This window comes from Eublepharis macularius, chromosome 11, assembly GCF_028583425.1.
Source record: "Eublepharis macularius isolate TG4126 chromosome 11, MPM_Emac_v1.0, whole genome shotgun sequence".
NCBI classification, from domain to species: Eukaryota; Metazoa; Chordata; class Lepidosauria; order Squamata; family Eublepharidae; genus Eublepharis; species Eublepharis macularius.
In genome coordinates, this window is record NC_072800.1 from 26,207,778 (window position 1) to 26,228,375 (window position 20,598).

Here is a 20,598-nt window from a genome sequence, read left to right on the forward strand (position 1 = left end):
AACCCTGGACAAAAATGTGTGTGTGTGATTTCAATAAAGCTCTTTGCTTTTATGGACAAAACTTGCTGCAATCTGACAAAAAAAATGTGAGATTTTCCAAAATCAATAATAAAGCCCAAGGGAACGTCAGTTATGAGAAGTCAGCTCAAAGCAGAAGAGAAATGCGATTCTTAACCTCCACCCCCCCCCCAAAAAAAACTGCAGGAAGGTCTAGGACAACCAATGTAAACTATGCACTTGGACGGACAAAAAGAAAATGTCACAAAGAGTCGAGATGATTGGACGAAAATACCTTCTGGGAATGGCCTGAGGGCTTCTCGGAAGTAATTCCCTTCCAGCATCCTCGAGGGCCTCTCCACTTGCGAATGTTTGGCAGAGTTGGCTGATTTAACTCCATACAAAACTGCAAACAAAGAGACAACATCAGCAATGAAAGGCATAACGAAGGAACATTTTTAGGTTTTTGCTAATGTAAACAATTCTTTTACAATATCTCAGTCTGTAAACGTCTTAGAATAAGGGTTTCATTTTAAAAGAAAAAGGACTAAGAAACAGATTAAAGAAAACTGAGAGGGTGGCAAAGAAGAAAGCTGTCTCAAAAAAAGTTTTCCGTTTTAGGACCCAAAAAGGGAATTAAATTCAAAGTGTAGGGTGGGGTGGGAGGAGATCCCCCCAACTTCTGAACAGCTCTACTGCTTTTCAGTGGTGACACTGACTTAGATTAGATGAAGTGCCTAACCAAGGATGCCAAAGCAGCACCAGTAATTAGAGCAAACTTGAAGAATGCAATGTCTATTAATAAACACTAAAAGAAATGCCCGTCCTCAAAGAAGGGGGGTGAAGATGGCTGGGTGCCCAGTGTTTCAGTGCCACATTCAATCTGAGTCACATCCCACACGGGCCTCTTAAAGAACAGGCTGTTAGCCGATTGCAGGTGGTGTGTGGATCAGATTTGTCTTAAAGATGGGATTCTCTGTGGAAATCTGCCAGAAGCAGCCAGTACTAAATGTGAAGTACTACACTTTCAGCGCAAAGCTTTCTGCATGCCGATACGGCAGCCTTACCAAATCAAAAACGTTTGTTTTGCTGGATTGCCAGCATCAAGTTGCTGTTGAACTAAGTCTATCAACTTACAGCTAAACAGCTTACTCATTCATTTTATTTCTTATTATAATACTATTTCAGAGTACATCATGCTTTACAGAGGGACCTAACAGAAAGAGTCCCTTGCTCCAAGGTGCTTACAATTGACATTTTGACAGACAGGGAAACCAAGGGAGAAGGAAAGGGAAGCTGGATAAACGATAAGCAGCAGACAAATGTGAACTAATTCTGTTACGCTAATGACATGTACGTATAATTTGCATTTGAACTATACATACTTGAGGACACACCAGATACGATCAAAGAATCCACATCGGCCCATTCTTATGTAAAAAGGGGAGATGGTCAACAGGTGTCTATTTTCAACAAAAAATGGACCATGTGGGTGAAAGATGCTAAATTCTCCTGCAGTATCACTTGAGTCCCACCCACTAGTTCAGTTCAGAATTGGGATTAAAATACCAAATTTTGGCTAATTCAGTGAAATGCGGATATTCCAGATTTTAAAAAAGTATTCTGAACGTTTACCAAATTTTCAGTAAAAATTCTGCCATTGGGAAATCACTCTGGGGGCAATCTGGTAGGTTGGGGGAGGGAATTTTCTTCCGAATGTCATCAAATTTGGAGAGAACTTACTCCTGACAGTCCTCTAAAGAGCCCTCAAGTTTCAGGAAGATTGGACCCTGGGTCCAATTCTATGGGCCCCTGAACAAGGTGCCTCCCCAGCCACTCCATTGTTTCCTATGGGAAAAAAGTTAAAGCTGACTCCCATTGCAGAAAGACACTGTGGCAAGGCTGCCATGGCCAAGGCACACTCCCAAGTGCAAGCTGAGTGCATCCCAGAGAAAGCCCAACAGAACCAAACTGAAGCACAGGAATGGAATCTTCTCAGAACCAAAGTGAAGCAATAGAATCAACATCACATCACAGAATCATGTATATGCCATCCAAACCAAACTGAAGCAAGGGACACTGTTGTAGGAGTAGGTTCTCTGCAAATTTGGTGGAGTTTGCTTGAAAAATGCCACCCCCAGATATTTTTCCCCATAGAGAATAATGGAGAATAGTTGGGGGCATCTTCTTTGGGGACCCATAAAATTGGCCCCCTGAGTCCAATCTTCATGAAACTTGGGGGGGGGGGTCTTTAGAGGATAGTCAGAAGTAAGCTCTCACCAAATTTGGCAAAGTTTGGTTAAACAATGCCCCCCTCTCCCACACACACACATCACATAGCCCCAGAGTGATTTTCCCACAGAAAACAATGTGTCATAGCCCAGTCTGAGAGTGAGGTCTCCTCTGGAGGAGAGGAGCCTCGTGTAGCCAGCCAGGACTCCTCAGGAGAAGAAGAGTTCTGTGTAGCCAGCCCTAGCCCTGACTCAGCAGAAGCCAGCAATCATGAGCAGCAGCTGCTGGCTGATCAAGGCTCACAGCTAGCAGCTGAGACACCAGCACCCTCTAGCCCCAATACCACAGGGGAAGCTCAGCCAGGAACTTCCACAGGGGAGGCTCAGTCAGGGACTGCCAGCACCACAGGGGAAGCCCAGCCAGGGGCTTCCACCCCCCCCAGGCTCACCCACACCTAGAGAGCGCCGCAGGCAGCGCCAGAGACTGGAACTGCAGGAGAGACGGTGCAGTGCTCGTCTCCTGAGCCAACGCCAGCTGCTGGAGAGTGATGATGAGTAGCATCAGGATGGAGCCCCAGGAGCTGGCTGAAAATCACGCCTGGCTATAAAAGCCAGTCAGGAGCAACTGCCAGGCGTGGAAGCAACGTGTCAACTACCTGCAACCACTCCCTGGTACCTTGTGTCTTGCTCTTGCCTGCACCTTGACTTGATACCCTCGTGCTCTGACTTACGGACTGGACTTGGCTTGGCTTTTTGGATCCTGGAGGCAACCCTGGCATTAACCTTGTGCTCTGACTACGGACTGGACCTGGCTTGTGACTTTTGAACACCCCTTGGCTTCGTGCTAGAACCTGGACTCCCAGCTTGGGCGGGCCCAGCCCATGACAGATTGCTTCCACCACAAAACTTCCCAGCATGGACACGGCGATGCCCACCCTGGGGAGCCTGGCTCTGCTGCAGGATCAGGTACTGCAATTGACTCAAGCACTGGTGACTTTGCAGCAGCAGATTGCCACCCTACTTGCTGCCCCTGCTGCACTGCCGCCTGCTAAATGCCCAGTGAAGCTTCCTGACAGTTTTGAGGGCGATGTGGAGGAATTCCCAGCATTTCTTGCCCGCTGCCAGCTATATATTGAACTTCGGGCCAGAGACTTTCCCACAGATAAAAGCAAGGTCGGCTTTATCCTCAGCCTGTTAAAGAAGCAGGCGGCAAGATGGGCCACACCCTTGTTACTGGCCAAATCCCCACTGCTAGGGGATTTCCCAAACTTTTGTGGCCCACATTTCTGCCGCCTTTGCGAACCCCCTGAAGGCCATCAAAGCAAACCAAAGAATACGTGCCCTCACCCAGGGGAATGGGACTGTGGCCCAATACACCACTGAATTCCAGTTACTGGCCCAGGACCTGGGCTGGAACGAAGCTGCCCTCGCCGACCAGTACCTGGAGGGCCTATCTGAGGAGGTATTGGATGAAGTGGCCCGATCCGAACGACCGAGAGAACTACAAGCGCTCATTCTCCTATGCTTGCGAATCGATGGGCGGCTAGAGAACCGGAGACAAGCCCGTGTGCTAAGCTGTCCTCCGCCCCAGGCCTCACCTGCCAAGGCAGCAGAACTAGCACCCTCGAGCATGCCTTGTACCCATTTGCCTCCTGAGGAGAAGGAGCGGCGTCACACCCACAACCTCTGCTGGTACTGTGGTGGGGTGGGCCACTACGCCAATGACTGCCCTGCAAAAAGGAGGGCCCCAGCTTTAGCTCTGGAGCGGACTCCTGCTAAACAACTTGTTGGAACAGCCAATGCCTCCTGTGACCATCCCGAACCATTCCTGGTGCCTGTAAAGCTGTGCCTGCCCGACGGCCGATGCCTATTTGTGTATGCCATGGTAGATTCAGGGGCATCCCGCTGCTTCATGGATATCAAGTTTGCCGCACAGCACAGGATTCCCTTGCGGGCAAAGAAGACCCCCACCGTAGTGGAGGCCATTGATGGGCGGCCTCTGCGTTCTGGGCCAGTGGTCAAGGAAACCCAGGACCTTCTCTTGCAGATCCAGCATCACCGTGAGCAGCTCTGCTTCGATGTTGTGGGCATCCCCCACTTTCCGCTGGTCCTGGGGCTCTCCTGGCTCTGTTGCCATGATCCAGTTATTCGGTGGGGCCAGCAGGACCTTCGCTTCCGGACACCCTGCCCACATGAAAATAAACGCACGGGTCCAATTGCAGCCGCTGCACAAGGGGCCTTTGCACTACCGGAGATATATGCAGATTTTGCAGATGTGTTTGAGGAAAAAGGGGCAGACCAACTTCCCCCGCATCGGCCGTATGACTGTGCTATTGTCTTAATCCCCGGCGCCCCCCTGCCAGTGGGACGCCTGTACTCGTTATCAGAGCCTGAGCTGGCCGCACTCCGGGACTTCCTCACAACCAATCTGCGTCGAGGATTCATCCGCCCCTCCACCTCGCCCACCTCTGCCCCAGTCCTCTTTGTTAAAAAGAAAAGTGGAGAACTCCGGCTCTGCAATGACTACCGGGCCCTGAACAAAATCTCTGTCCGAGACCGGTATCCACTGCCACTGATCTCCGACCTCCTGGAGCAAGTTAAGGGAGCCCAGATCTACACCAAGCTGGATCTTCGGGGAGCCTACAACCTGGTGCGCATCCGGGAAGGCGATGAGTGGAAAACTGCCTTTAGTACCAGGTATGGACAATACGAGTACATGGTAATGCCCTTTGGCCTGACTAACGCGCCCTCGGTGTTTCAGAGGTTTATGAATGATATCTTTCGTGACCTGCTGGATCAGTTCGTCATCATTTACTTGGATGATATATTAATTTATTCCCGGAACCCGGCTCGACACCCCCAGCACGTGCACATGGTGCTGCAAAGACTCCGGCAGCACGGCCTGTTTGCCAAGCTGGAAAAATGTGCATTCCACCTGCCTGCCGTAGAATTCCTCGGCCATGTGATCTCGCCCCGGGGTATCCAAATGGACCCAGCTAAGGTCGAAGCGGTACAGACCTGGCAACCCCCCCGCTCACGGAAGGATGTGCAACGATTTCTGGGGTTTGCCAACTACTATCGGCAGTTCATCCCCCAGTTTGCATCCATAGCTGTTCCCCTTACCCGGCTTCTCCGGCCTCGAGAACCCTTCCATTGGACACCGGAAGCCAATGAGGCATTCCAGACCTTGAAGGCACGCTTCATCACACAACCGGTACTCCGATACCCAGATCCCCAGCTACCCTTCGTAGTTGAGGCGGACGCCTCCAGCACTGCCATCGGAGCGGTGCTCTCACAACGCGCAACCTCCTCCAGCGTCCCCCAACCCTGTGCCTACTACTCTCGCCAGCTTACCCCTGCAGAAAGGAACTATACCATCTGGGAGCGGGAGCTGCTGGCAATAAAGGCAGCCTTCGAGGTTTGGCGGCACCATCTGGAGGGGGCTCAACACCCTGTCCGAGTGCTCACTGATCACCGGAACCTTGAACATCTCCAAACCGCCCGCCGCCTCAACCAGAGGCAGATCCGCTGGTCATTGTTCTTCTCCCGCTTTGACTTCAGGATCACGTATGTCCCCAGTTCCCAGAATAAGAAAGCCGATGCTCTGTCCCGGAAACCAGAGTACAACTCATCCCCAGGCTGGGAAGAGCCTCTAACTACTATCCTGGCTCCCGAAACTTTCGCTGCCGCGCAACCCTCCCAGGGGCTGGTTGAGGAGATACTGGCTCAACAGGTACTGGACCCAGTTGCCCAGAAATACCTCCAGAAGGTCCGGGAGCCGCACCAGCTCCAGGCGGATGGCTTCGCAGAGGAAGAGGGGCTACTGACCCATCGAGGCCGAATTTATGTACCACCTGGCCCGCTGCGAACGAAAGTCCTGCAACTGGTCCATGATTCCAGACCCGCTGGGCACTTCGGTCGCCACAAGACAACCCATCTCTTGACCCGTGACTTCTGGTGGCCCCGGGTGCAATCAGATGTGGCCCGGTACGTGGCAGCCTGTGAGACGTGTAGGCGGGCCAAGGATTCCCCTGGCAAACCCCCCGGCCTTCTGCATCCGCTACCCACACCCACCGGGCCATGGAGGACTATTTCCATGGACTTCATTACAGATCTGCCCTGCTCCAAAGGCCATACCTGCATCCTGGTGGTGGTGGACTTATTCACAAAAATGGCCCATTTCATTCCCTGTTCTGGACCCCCCACCGCTCAGGACACTGCACACCTGTACCTTCAGCATGTCTTTCGACTTCACGGGTGACCGGACCATGTAATTTCCGATCGGGGAGTTCAATTCACCTCTAGGTTTTGGCGGGCACTGCACTCCCTTCTTGGCACCCAAGTCCACTTATCCTCAGCACACCATCCCCAGTCCGACGGGCAAACGGAACGCACCAATGCAACCCTGGAGCAGTATCTGAGATGCTATACAAACCATCAACAGGATGACTGGCTAGCCCTACTGCCTTTGGCCGAGTTCGCATATAACAATGCAGTGCACTCCTCCACCCAACAGACCCCCTTTATGGCTAACTATGGCCATCACCCTCGCTTCTTTCCTAGCACCGCACCCTCGTCAGGAATCCCAGCTGCGGACGATCGCCTCCAGGAACTTCAATCCATGCATGAGCTGTTGCGGGAGCAACTCCAGCTTGCCAAGGAAAACTACAAGGGAGCTGCGGATCGGAAACGGCAACCTGGTGTTCCCCTGTCCGTAGGTGACCAGGTCTGGTTATCCACCCGCCATATCCGCAGCCAACGGGCCTCCAAAAAGCTGGATGCTCGGTTCCTTGGACCCTTCGTGATCACTGACCAGGTGAACCCCGTAGCCTACCGCCTGCAACTACCACCGACCCTCCCGATCCATCCCGTGTTTCATCGGTCCCTTCTAGTCCCGGCGTCACCCCCAGACCTGCACCATCCCGGGCCACCACCTCCTCCGCCTCCGATTACCATTGAGGGGCAAGAAGAATATGAGGTCGCCCAGATCCTGGACTCCCGTCGCCGGCGGGGGCAAGTGCAGTACTTGGTGGACTGGAAGGGGTATGGACCGGAAGACCGCTCATGGGAGCCGGCTGTGAACATTCATGCCCCCCGTCTAGTCCGACAATTCCATCGGGCCTATCCTCAGAAACCGGGGGCGCCCGGGCCACAGAGGAGGGGGGGCCTTGGGAGGGGGGATGGTGTCATAGCCCAGTCTGAGAGTGAGGTCTCCTCTGGAGGAGAGGAGCCTCGTGTAGCCAGCCAGGACTCCTCAGGAGAAGAAGAGTTCTGTGTAGCCAGCCCTAGCCCTGACTCAGCAGAAGCCAGCAATCATGAGCAGCAGCTGCTGGCTGATCAAGGCTCACAGCTAGCAGCTGAGACACCAGCACCCTCTAGCCCCAATACCACAGGGGAAGCTCAGCCAGGAACTTCCACAGGGGAGGCTCAGTCAGGGACTGCCAGCACCACAGGGGAAGCCCAGCCAGGGGCTTCCACCCCCCCCCAGGCTCACCCACACCTAGAGAGCGCCGCAGGCAGCGCCAGAGACTGGAACTGCAGGAGAGACGGCGCAGTGCTCGTCTCCTGAGCCAACGCCAGCTGCTGGAGAGTGATGATGAGTAGCATCAGGATGGAGCCCCAGGAGCTGGCTGAAAATCACGCCTGGCTATAAAAGCCAGTCAGGAGCAACTGCCAGGCGTGGAAGCAACGTGTCAACTACCTGCAACCACGCCCTGGTACCTTGTGTCTTGCTCTTGCCTGCACCTTGACTTGATACCCTCGTGCTCTGACTTACGGACTGGACTTGGCTTGGCTTTTTGGATCCTGGAGGCAACCCTGGCATTAACCTTGTGCTCTGACTACGGACTGGACCTGGCTTGTGACTTTTGAACACCCCTTGGCTTCGTGCTAGTACCTGGACTCCCAGCTTGGGCGGGCCCAGCCCATGACACAATGGCTGAATTTTACCAAATCTTTTGGAAATAGCCAAACCGGATTCGAGAATCAATTTGGAATTCCGGGAATTGCAATTTCCCCCCTCATATTTGGTAAAAAAACCCAAAAACCAGGTTTACCATTTTTTTTTCTTTTCAGCGCACGCCCCTACTCTTAAGTCCCTTTTCAGACTGCAGCTGTAATTTGAGCAAGGGCTGCAGAGGCTGGCTTAAGGTTGTGAGGATTTGAAGGATAGACGAATGGCCCCTTCCCTCAGAGCTTGATGCCTTTTTCATTTGCTCTATGATTCTATACATGGTTTCCACCTTCAGAAGTCTCGCCAAGTGAATGTTAAAGGCTCCTAAATCTTGGAAAGCTGACATATAAATACACAGGGCTTTTTTTCAGCAGGAATGCGATGGAATGAAGTTCCAGCACCTCTTGAAAATACTCGACAATAGCACGTGAAAATAATATTATTTCAAAGAATCTCATGTGTTTCTCCCTCATTTCCCTCTTGAGAGTTCTGCCACCTCTTTTCCCAGGAAAAAACCCTGCAAATACGTATGTGTAGATTATCACTGTCTATAGAAGGAAATTCCTCTGCTTTCTGAAGAAGCCGTCCTTGAAGTTGCACACACACCCCCCAGACACACAGTAACATCCTGGCCCAGTAACATCCTGCTAATAATTAAATACTGTTGTGGCACCTGCAGGCCCCCAAGCCAAAGATCTTGGTTTGAACAAAAAGCTGTTCTTAAAAAAAATAACACTGATTTGCTCAAATAAAAGGGAATAGAACAAAGGTTTATTTTGTTTCTCCAGGAGAGAATGTCCACATTTGTTTGAGTGTCAAAGAGAACTTTGCCCAGCTTATGGCGGCGTGGATGGACAGATATTTCCTAGCAGTAAAGGCTCTTTTTTTAAAAAAGGGCAAATTGATCTGGGATATTCTACCCACCATGGTCAGAGCACTGCTGAATCTAGTCCTGGAGTGAGTGTCCTTCAACTCAGGGTTTGAGTTCAGTGCTTATGAGCAGTCAGCAGGAGCTGCTATGTTCAAAGAAATCAAGAGTAAACAAGAGGGCTCCTCCGAGTTGGAAACAACCAATGTCTAAGGGAAAACATCGCAGGTCAAAAGGAATAAATAGGTATTATGAATTTTTAAATGTTTAAATATACTTTTTGAATCCAAAGTGCAAAGTGCTAAAGTGTCCACATGCAATTTGTAATGAATATTACACATAATTATCAATAGATCATCCCATAAATATCCAATAAATATCCAAATATACAATTATATACAAATACAGTCAGGAGTTCAACTGGTAAAGTTCCATCCTATGAAGATAATGCAAGTCTTCCAGAGACGTACTACATGATGTAATTCTATTTGCTTGTTCCTTTATAGGTTCATTGGTGTTAATACGGAGTTTTCTTCAAAGGACAATGCAGTCCAATGGTTATAGTTGATGGCCAAGCATGAGCCCAAGATCTTGACGGGTACTGCCAGCTTGTAATCCCGTTTCGGTAAATTCTTTATCAAAGGCTCTTAATTATACATAAATCACTCCAGCACCAAGATTTTCATCTCCAGGAAGGAATCCATCCAACGGACCATATTTATTGGATATTTATGGGACGATCTATTGATACTTATGTATAATATTTATTACAAATTGCATGTTGACACTTTAGCACTTTGAAGTCAAAAATGTATTTAAAATTTTAAATGTTCAAAGAAATGGCAGAAATCTGGGCTTCTACTATTAATACCAGGCTTGGCCAATCCAGAGGCTCCAATATTTCAAGTCCTATTTCCTTAACAGAGATTCTGACGCTTCCTAAAGTAGATATCAGCTTTAAGCTGTTAAGTTTATACTGGGGACTCTGATATCTGAATCATATTTTCTAAATAAATATAGAAAAAAATCTAGACAGTGGAATGTACATAACTGCAATTCCCCAGCATAGCGTAGAGGTTAGAGAGTTGGACTTGCATCTTGAAGACCCGGGTTCGAATCCTCACTCTGCCATGGACGCTTACTGAGTGACCTTGGGGCAGTCACTGTCTGTCATCCTGCTTACCACAGAGTTGTTGTGACGATAAAGTGGAGGAGGACACAACTATATACATTACCCTCAGGTTTTTGGAGGAAGGGTGCAATAAAAGTGTACTAAAGAAATGTGTACACACAGCAAAACATGAAAACTCAGTCTTTACAACAGCAACTGCTTAATCCCTACACACACCTTTGTGCATAACCTTGAGTGAAGCAGCTTTAACTTACAGCTGGGCCTTTCAGGATTTACAAGAAACATTTCTCTGTCCCGAACCATTTGGCTGATTAACGTCAGCTATGAGAAGACAAGTGACATTCCCTAAAGTTTTAGCCAAGCTGGAAACATCGATGTTTGGTCTGTTCTCAGTCTGAGATCAAATCTGTAACTCAGTTCAGATTACATATTAATACTGCATCAAGGAAGATCTGATGTGGAGAGTGTCTTTAGGTAGTTAATTATTCATTAAAGAGGAAACAAAAAATAAAATAAAATCAATTGTAACTGACCTCACTAGTTTCAAGGGGAAAACATCTTTAAATAATTAAGAAGTAAATACATCTAATGATTCTTAGCTTGAAATATAGAAGTCAATGAAAAAAAGTCCTGAAGACAAAATGGAAAAGTTTAAGGAAAATGAGACAGTATCTCATCTGAAAACTAGCATACTACAGCAAGCAAAGATGGAAGAGTGAGCGTTTTCATCTCTTTCCTTCTCTTCACCACAGTGCACCAACCCTGGGCGGCAGCAAGGATCTAAAATCCTCAAGTGAGAGGACCACTGGATCTAATGCCTAGCCGTTAAAAATTAAACAAATACCTGAATTGTATCAATCTACTCTTTGGCAGAGAAAAGGGTGTTCCTGTCTTAGAAATAGAGTTGCCATCTCCGGGCTGGGAAATTCCTGGAGATTTTGGGGTGGAGCCCAGGGAGGGATCTCAGTGGGGTATAATGCCACAGAGTCCTTCCTCCAAAACAGCCATTTTGTCCAAGGGAATTGATCTTTGTAGCCTTGAGATCAGTTGTAATTCTGGGAGGTCTCCAGCCACCACCTGAAGCTTGGCAATCCTTCCTGGAGATAGAAGTTGCTGTTGTTGATTTATAGTTCGCCTTTCTCTTTGGGTTTGCTCCCTCTTCTCCTGCAACAGCCAGTCAGGTTATAAATTTTAAAAAGGACTAAGTCCCTCCCCACACCCAACTCCAAATCAAGAATGAGAATTCCATATGCAGCACTAACTTCTGTGCACAATCCTTCCTCTAGCTATGAATATGTAGGCATGCTTGGGGGACTGAGCCTGGAGAAGTTGACAAACATTAGCAGATCTTTAAACGGTTAGCCTTTAAAGCTGCGTCAATTCCATCAAAACCAAGCAGCCCTGTCACACTTCCCCACGCCAGAAGATGCATTTACCCAGCTAGCGTCAAGCCTCCGACTCCTGTTTCCACTACTGGCTACACAGCCAACTGTCAAAATGTTCTGCTCCCACTCAATCAGGCTGGCTGCTCTCGTTAATATCTCATACCCAACCAAAAAAACCCCAAACATTTAGCTATTAGTGACACAAAACCCTTGAGATGCATAACTCTTCTCTTGCTATCACACAATGGCCTTCCCATTACAGTCCTGTCATTTGCAAAAATGTTCTGCTATGGTAGAAATCAACATGATCCATCATTTATTTAGTTGTTTATGCACTGCTTTCACTCCCAGGGGGATCCAAAATGGCTTATGCCATCTTCCCTTCCTCCATTTTATTGTCAACAAATCCACGGGCAGAGTGAAGATTTGAACACTATAACCACTACCCCAGTGTTTCCCAACCTGTGGGTCAGAACTCCAAAGTGGATCACGAAGCTTCTGAATGTGGGTTGCAAGCCAGCCATCCTTAACTTTTTTAAAAAAATTTAAATAAATACTGTACAGTACAAACAAGAAAGGGATTAAAACTAAGCCATAAAAGACATTATCAAAACCACTCTTGGCAAATTGTTAAAAACCCAAGAATTACAATAAACAAGCATTTACATTTGTTGCATTGGGGGAATTACTTCTTGGGCATTTAAAACATCTAAAATTGGTTTCCACATTTCATCGTATTCAAATAAAGGGACTGCCATATGGCTCCTGCCCTTTGCACCCTTCTTCTCCTTCTCTCCTCTCCTTCCTTTCCAGCTTCTCACATTCTTGCCTTGCCCTCTCCCTTCGCAACAATAGGGGGAAAGCTGTCTGGCAACCAGTATCTTTATGATAGTAAGTGGAAGAAGGGGCAGAAAGGCTGGAGAATAGGTAGGAGCTGTGCAGCACGTGGAAAAGTGAGAGGAAAGAAAGTGGTGCGTGGGAGCATAGGCTCTGTCTTGGTCAGGGCTTTTTTTCTGGGAAAAGAGGTGGTGGAACCCAAGACCGCACAATGACGTCACTTTGGGTCAGCTGGAACAAGGGGGGGTGTTAAAGTTTAAATTGCCCTAGGTGAAAATGGTCACATGGCCGGTGGCCCCGCCCCCTGATCTCCAGACAGAGGGGAGTGGCGAGGGCAATCTAAACTCCCCTCTGTCTGGAGATCAGGGGACGGGGCCACCGGCCATGTGACAATTTTTAAGAGGTGCCGGAACTCCGTTCCACCGCGTTCCCGCTGGAAAAAAGCCCGTCTTGGTACTGCTTCTTAGCAGCCCATCCTCTGGCAGAGCCCACTGCAGTGTTTCACTGCCGCTCGCCTCTTTGTCGACATCTGCCATCTCCCTGTATCTGCTCATCTCTCCTACCCCCCCCCCACCTGCGCCTTCGCAATCTCTTGGACCAGCCCTGGATGGGTCGCCATATGAAGTAAAATTGGACTTGTCATTCACCATACCAAAAAGGTTGAGAACCACTGCATTACACCAAGCTGGATGGTACAGCAAAGTCGGTTTAATTCATTTCAATATGCTTTGACTTTTATAAACCAGCAAATCAAAAGCAATGTGTACTAATTTGATTATTTTAACCATCAAGCCAAAACAAAACAATCTCAACAAAAGCAATAACTAAGCAAATCAGCCAAGACTGTACTGTACTGTACTGATGCAGGCATCTGCAACGCTTGCAAGTTCTGAAGGTTTATAATGTACCGCAAGTTTCAACATTTGCCAAAAGCAAGCCTCTCTGAGAAACCTCTCTCTTCCTCTCCCTCAGACACGAACTAGGTGAATGGTTCTGGAGCCAGTGCCAGCCATCTGCTGAAGAAACAGCTATGAATTTAGTTCTTCAGGGTCTCCGCTAAACTACTGGGAAATTAATGAGTATGCGTGCATGTGTGTGACCAAGGAACTTGTGTAATCAAAGCACCTCAGTGGGAAGTTCTTCTTTTCAGCAGAACAGGATCTGCTTAGGGTCGATAGATGGGGGATGAGGGGACAAAATGGAGGCAGAGAACTGGTCACTCTGGGCCCCATGGGAAACAAACATTTGGGCTTTTTTAAAATGCAGGAATAATCTCTTTCCTCAGAGATAAGTCAGGTGGAACATAATTTTTTTAACCTTGCCCTCCCCCACCCCCAACATATTGATTTGTACTTTGGGATTCAGTTTCTCATTTGCACTGCCTTTAGCTTTTATTGGAAAGGCTAGTTTGTTAAGTATCAGAAATATCAATTTTTCTGTGTCTCAGATAGGGGGGCCATCCCCCACTGCCACTTCCATTCATCTGCTGGCAGGAGGAGAGGCACCCGGCTATTAAAAATCACTCCCAAATGTAGTGTTTCAGGTGATTTTTAATGCATCTCACACACACACACACGCACACCAAGTGACCCATAGCTTCCCCACCTCACTGAAAAATGGCATCATTTTCCAGCACCACAGTGAAGTGCACTTTGCACATGTGTTTGACGGTGAGTACCCCATTGCCCCTAGCCCTACCACCCCACTCCCCAGTTTAGATCTTGAGGGACGTGGCAAGCCTCGTTTCAGAGCACCCTCAGTAAGTGAAATATTCCTGTCAGCTAGTGTAAAAATCCTGCTGGGATCACAATGGGCTGAGAAGCAGGTCAGACATTTTAATGGAAGTTAACCGGCTTGGGGAAAAAACTAGGGAATGTCTGTTTTGGTAGTTATACACTGCAATTCAAGTGTTCAAAATAATTTTTATTCCTATGTAAGTTCACAACGAAGCTTGAATTGTATTTGTGGGGGTGTGGCGTTGGAGCCTTCGGGTATGGACGCACATTGAAAGATCTCTGTCTCCTTCCTCCCTGTAAACCCCGGAAAACAGCTGATATCGCTTACCCTGCATTATATATTTGAGAAAGCAGACGCAGAGGGAAAAGAAGATCTATCCAAAATCGGCAAGAAATTTGCAGCAGCTCTTTTACAGCACAACTCAAACTATGCCTCAGGAACGCAGCAAGGCCGAGCTATCCAAAATGGCCGACAGGAAACTTGTTGAATTGTATTTGTTTTTTTTTTAAAAAATAGGATTTTACCTCTCTATCCAAATACTTAACATATAAAAGAATTCAAATTCTCAGAGTAACATCTGAAGGGTTTTATCTAGGACTGCTCCAAATGAGTCTCAACTTCCACCTTCTCAACTTTACTGATCTCCATTAAACACAGATTTCTAGAACTTTTTTTAGTCCATTCTTGGAATACCATTCAAATTACATTTTCCTGTTTAACTACTTCATAATAAAAAAACTACTAGAAAAAGATACAATTCTGACTGTTTATTACATGAGTAAGTCTTTTGGAATTCTATGTTTCAACTACGTCCAGAAAACTGAAGTCATGTTTTCTTATGGACATGCGCATAAGTATCGACCGAAATTCTATCTCCCAGAGCTTAGCATACAGGCTGTGTACGAACTGCTTTAATCTAAAATAAGTAATTTATTCAGTAAGCAGCTGGATAGAAACCAAACTCAACAGTGTGAACCAAGGTCATGCATCCACCACAGTCCTGCCAAGTTACAAACTTCTTTTCTTGGACTTCTGTGCATGAAAATTAGACTTATGATAAAAAGAAAAACAAAACAATTTTCTTTTAATGTAATCATAAGAATCAGGGAGAAAATTAAGTAATTTGTTAAATTCAAAATTAGAGCAATTACTTGATATTCTGTTTTAGTATGGACTTTTTTCCCTTTTTCCTGACTTCATTTACCTTCTCAATGAGGATCCAAAAAATCTTATATCATACACCAATCTCCTGTCCTTCATTTTATCCTCACAAGAACCCAGTGAGATAGGTTAGGGCTTAGAGGGAGAATGATTGGCCAAAGATCACCCAGCAAGATCATCCATGCCAGAGAGCTGGTTTAAACTTGGATCTCCCAGATCTTAGTCCAACACCAGGGCTCTTTTTCAGCTAAACGTGGTGGAACGGAGTTCCGGAACCTCTGGAAAATGGTCACATGGCCGGTGGCCCCAACCCCTGATCTCCAGACAGAGGGGAGTTTAGATTGCCCTCCGCGCCGCTCAGCGGCACGGAGGGCAATTTCAACTCCCCTCTGTCTGGAGATCAGGGGGTGGGGCCACCAGCCATGTCACCATTTTCTCCGAGGGCAATCCACTGAGTTCCACAACCTCTTTTCCCAGAAAAAAAGCCCTGTCCAACACTCTAATCACTACACAACACTGCTTCTCATTAATCAGATGGTCATGAACAATTCCTTCATTCATAAGCAGGGATTATGCCCTTAGTTGTGCACTCATGGTGAGTAAAATTGCATACATGTTAAAATCAGTTTAGTTAGACTGAATGAGGGGCAAGAATGAGCTTGGGAAGTTTGGAAGCATTATTCAATGGGGCATCACTCAGCTGCAAAATGCACAGTCCGCATGCATCAAAACCAAGAGTCAATATCCCAAGTATACCCCATTAATGGATGTGGGGATGTGGGGGAGAAGAGGTTCTCTCAGAATATGTCTGAAGCTTGCCACGTACAAGGGACTTCAGGATTTGAATAGCAGCAGCAGCAGCAGCAAGGGATGAGATTTACAGTGCAATCCTAAGTAGAGTTACTCTAGTCTAAGCACATTGATTTCAATGGCTCTGAGTAGCATAACTCTGCTTAGGATTGCACTGTTCCTGGAGATTTGGGAGTGGAACCTGGGGAGGGAAAGGACCTCAGTGGGATACAATGCCATAGATTCCACTCTACAGAGCTGGCGTTTTCTCTACAGGAACTGATCTCTGTAGTCTGAGGATCACCCGTAAATCTGAGAGATCTCCAGGTCCTATACCTGGAGGTTGGTAACGCTAGTGAGACTAGGTTTTAACCTCGTGAGCTACCACGATCTTTGTGTGCTCTGGCCTCATCAGGCACGGAAGGTAAAGAAAGCTTTATGCGACAACTAGTCCTTGTGATTAGCAGCAATATGAAGTCTTTGGCTAGGCTCGGCCTAGATTAATTACTGGAGGCCTGAGTCTCTGGATCTTGACTGGTCAAGTATTTTTTTTGCCTGCTATACTTGAGGTTTCAGCTTCTCCAAGTCCGAGTTCTAATCAGTGACTTGACAGACCACAAGCGGGACACAAACTCGCTTTCCAAGTCTTGGTTCAGTGGTCCCCCCCACCCCGGCCTCAAACCTGCCACCTAAAGCATCCAGTCTTGACCAATACTGTAGAAAGGGGTCAGTGGGAATCCATATCCTAGTTGAAAAAGAAAATGTTCGCTCAGAGGTCATTTAGTAGAAAAAGAGCTGGAGGAACTCATTAGAATAACTCATTAATATATGCCACGCCTCTTGGCATCACCGGAAGTGTGTCATTCGTATAACTGATTTACATATGCCACAACCCCTGACATCACCTATTCTGGCTGTTTTGGACCCAATCCTGGCCATTCAGGGCCAAAATTGGGCCCAAAATGGCAAAAAGGGGCTGAAAATGTCTGAAAAGGGGCCCAAAATGGTCAGGATCAGGCCGCTGCTGAGTGGGAGAGTGATCCACCACCCATCACAGGCCTAATCCAGGCCATTTCAGCCCCAATCCAGGCTGAAACGGGCCCAAAATGACTGTGAGTCAGGTGGGCGGGGCCATCTGACATGTGACCTCTTTGGGGAACTGCCGGAACTGCATTCCTGTGCGTTCCCCCTTGAAATGAGCCCTGTATTTGCACAATTAAAATACATGCACTGGGACCCAAGGTGGGGGTTGGTTGGGGCTTCAGCTATCAGGGCTGCCTCCACCTTTCTTCGGTTTCGTTTTCCCGGCCATGTCGGACGTTCCTCTCCGCAGGTCCGGGGGGAACTGTCTGAGCAGCCTGACTGGGCGGTTGACCCGCGAGGGTTAACCTCCAGGACTCCCAGTGAGGGAGCCTGGATCCGGGGCGCCGCGGGAAGAACCCTCTGGAAGTAATGCAGGGGGTAAATTGCCCGCTTGCTCCAATGGAGGCCAGCAGACTTGCGCAGCACCGCGTGTGCTGCCGGGCCATGGAGAACGGCAATAAGCAGATGTAAGGTGAAGACCTGTAAGTAAGCGAATCTCTTCTGATTTTTAAGCGTATGCGAAGGATCGGTGGGAATTGAAGCTAAAAAGGCGCAGACTTCTTCCCCTGCACCGAGTTTCGGAACTTAGTTGGCGCCCCCCCCCTAAGATGGCGACGAGAAAGCAGAGCCCAGCAATGAGTAAATCGGTGATGGCGACGTTACAGGGGAAGGGGGAAACTTTGGAAGAGTTGCTGAGACGAGCAGTTTTCGATGCTGTGCAGCCCTTTGTAGCGAAACTGAATGAAATGGGGCAAAAGGTTGATTCTGTGGAGAGCGAGGTGAAAGCCATTAAAGAAACAGCGACCGGAGCAGAGCAGTCTGCGCACGAGAACGCAGTACTCATGAAAGCAACAAGTAAGGAAGTGAAGCTTTTGGAGAATCAAATAATAGGATTACAAGCGGACCGTGCCCAAACGGTATTGCGTCTTCAAAATGTAAAAGAAGAGCAAAGTGAAAATTTAAAAGATTTGGTGTCTGGACTTTTGGCGCCATTTGCAAAGGTAACTAAAGAAGAGATAAAAAACAATATTTTGGAAGTCCGGCGGACATCTTCAAAGTATGCAATGAAGCGGCAGCTGCCTCGCGAGATTATTATTGACTTTTCATCTAAGAAGACTCGGGACACCATCTTAGACAATTCGTATAATGTGGACTTGGATTATTTGGGCAATAAGGTTAAAATATTGAAGGATGTTCCATTTTTGGCTTGTAAAAGAAGATTCAAGTATAAAGGACTTGCGGCTTTCTTGAGGAAATGTGATATAAAATATAAGTGGCTGTTTCCAGAAGGCGTCTGGTTCAGATATAAAGATCAAACTTACAAGATTACATCGGACGCGCAGCTGACAGACTTTTTGTTCAACCATCAGGAGTTTCAGCAGGAAGAAAGTTCGAAGTCTGAAGGGGAAAGTGGGGGGGAGGAAAGAGCGGGCGCAGCTGCTCCAGCTGCGCAGAGAGAATTGAGACCGAGACGCAAGGGGGGGGGGAAGAAGTCCTGATCCTGAATATAATCTGTATTGTATAAGACCTACCAATCTGATAGCATATTAGAAAGTTAACTTTTAAGAAAAATTGCAGTATGGGAATACAAGACATGTAGTATAGTGTTTGTTGTTTGTATGTTGATTTTCCCTTTTCCCAGTTCTCCCTTCCCCCTTTTTTTTCTCTTTCCCCTCCCCTTTATACTTTTGTAGTCTTCTGTAGTTTTTTTATGTTAGATATTAAAAAATAAAAAAACTTTAAACAGGGCTGTCTCCACCTTTCTTGAAGTAATTCTTAGAAACAGCTTTAAAAAAAAGGGGGGGGGGGGAAAGCTACTGAGAGACAAATGGACTGGGAAGTGAAACTGGCCCTGGAGGAAGCCAAGCTGAACGGCCCCTGAGGTGTTACAACCCAGCACTGAGGAGGTCACGCAGCTCAACAGTGCAAACAATGTGTCTTAGCTCACCAATCGCTCACTCTTGAATAGTGGCAGCAGTGTGGGAAAAGATTACTGGTGAGCTGACACCAACTACCATGGCCTACGGTCTGAACCAAGCGTCCTCTGGGGCACTGGGAGAATTGCTGAGGCTTGGTTCTGCATGCTCCTGGCTACCAGCAGCTCTTTTGGCCAGTGTGGAGTGACAGGAAATTTCCCCGTAAGTTAAATGACCAGCGTGCCCCTGCTGTGAGGTATTCAGTTACTGGGGTAAGGAGGCCAACAGGTTATGAGACCATTCACACTTGCGTATGTATGTGTTATAAAGCATGGTGTATGCATAGAAAATGTTAATTAGCTTCATTCAAAGAAAAGCTGCCACCTCTACACTTAAGCCAACAGAAGGTCAGAGTTGTATTTGGGCAGCAGGTAACTTGTGCTGAACAATGACGTCACTCACGAACAGCCTGATCTGCTGTGAAAGTGATTCTGAACGGACAAAGGCAAGAAAGGTTTAATAGTGAGGAAGATCTGTTCAGGCTGAAAAGTACTTCGCTGCTTACAGTAGGTTGGGGTGGAAGTGGCGAAGAAACCTGAAAATGCATTTGCAGTCTACACTTTAAGAGAAAAGTCACTTGAGGGCAACGGAAAAACTGTGCCGGAATAGAAAGCAAGCAAGCAAACAAAAATTATTAGGCTTGTTCTCCCATTACTATAGTTCAAGATGTGAAGGACTGAGGTGCAAAGCAGGGTGGAAAATTGGTTCTTTTCTCCCCTCCCTCTGAAATATTTTGTCCTTTGGAATGAGTAAAACGCTTTTGGAGACAAGGTTGTACTAATTCAAAACAAGAGTAGTATATAGATTTTTATGTACAACAATCTATAGCATTAGATGATGGTAATTCTTATATAGCCTGCAGACATACACAACATATTTTAAAGGGTATGTTTAGTGTTTAAATATGACTAATTTTGTCCATAATAAATTTGCTCCACTGTGTGTAATAATATACTATTACATTTCATTGTTTTCAATGTTAGAAAGTTTGATACCCAACTTAGGGATACTCAAACACCTGCTAGTGGTGATCAAGCAAGCAATTTATTGACCGGCTGTTTGGCTGTTCAATCACAACCTGTTTACATGTATTATTGTTCAGCAGCTGGCTGAGCTGTTCTCTGTTATCCAAACATACCCCTGACTACCTAACAGTCAGATCATAAATGTCAAACAAGGTAAGTTCATCTGCCAAATAGGCTCGCTGAGATATACAAAGCATCCCTAATCCAACATGAGGTTAGTTGTTTGAGAGCTATATGGGACTGGTTCTATCCAAGCAATATACTTTGTTTTGTTTACTACAAAACTTGCATTTTTGTTTTGAACTTTTATTTTATCTGACGAAGAGAACTGTGGTTCTCGAAAGCTTATGCTACAATAAAGTTGGTTAGTCTTAAAGGTGCTACTGGACTCTTTTACTATTTTGTGACTACAGACTAACACGGC

The 20,598-nt window shown here is 47.1% G+C and overlaps 1 protein-coding gene across 1 annotated transcript in view; it reads right to left on the minus strand.

Annotated features, from left to right (window-relative positions):
• The window catches only part of EEPD1 (endonuclease/exonuclease/phosphatase family domain containing 1), a 76,348-nt gene that overhangs the window by 11,239 nt on the left and 44,511 nt on the right, over positions 1-20,598 (minus strand). Inside the window, exon 3 of the mRNA XM_054991426.1 lies at positions 293-403. Within this exon, the coding sequence (XP_054847401.1) occupies positions 293-403 (111 nt within the window). The remainder of the gene's footprint in view (positions 1-292; positions 404-20,598) is intronic.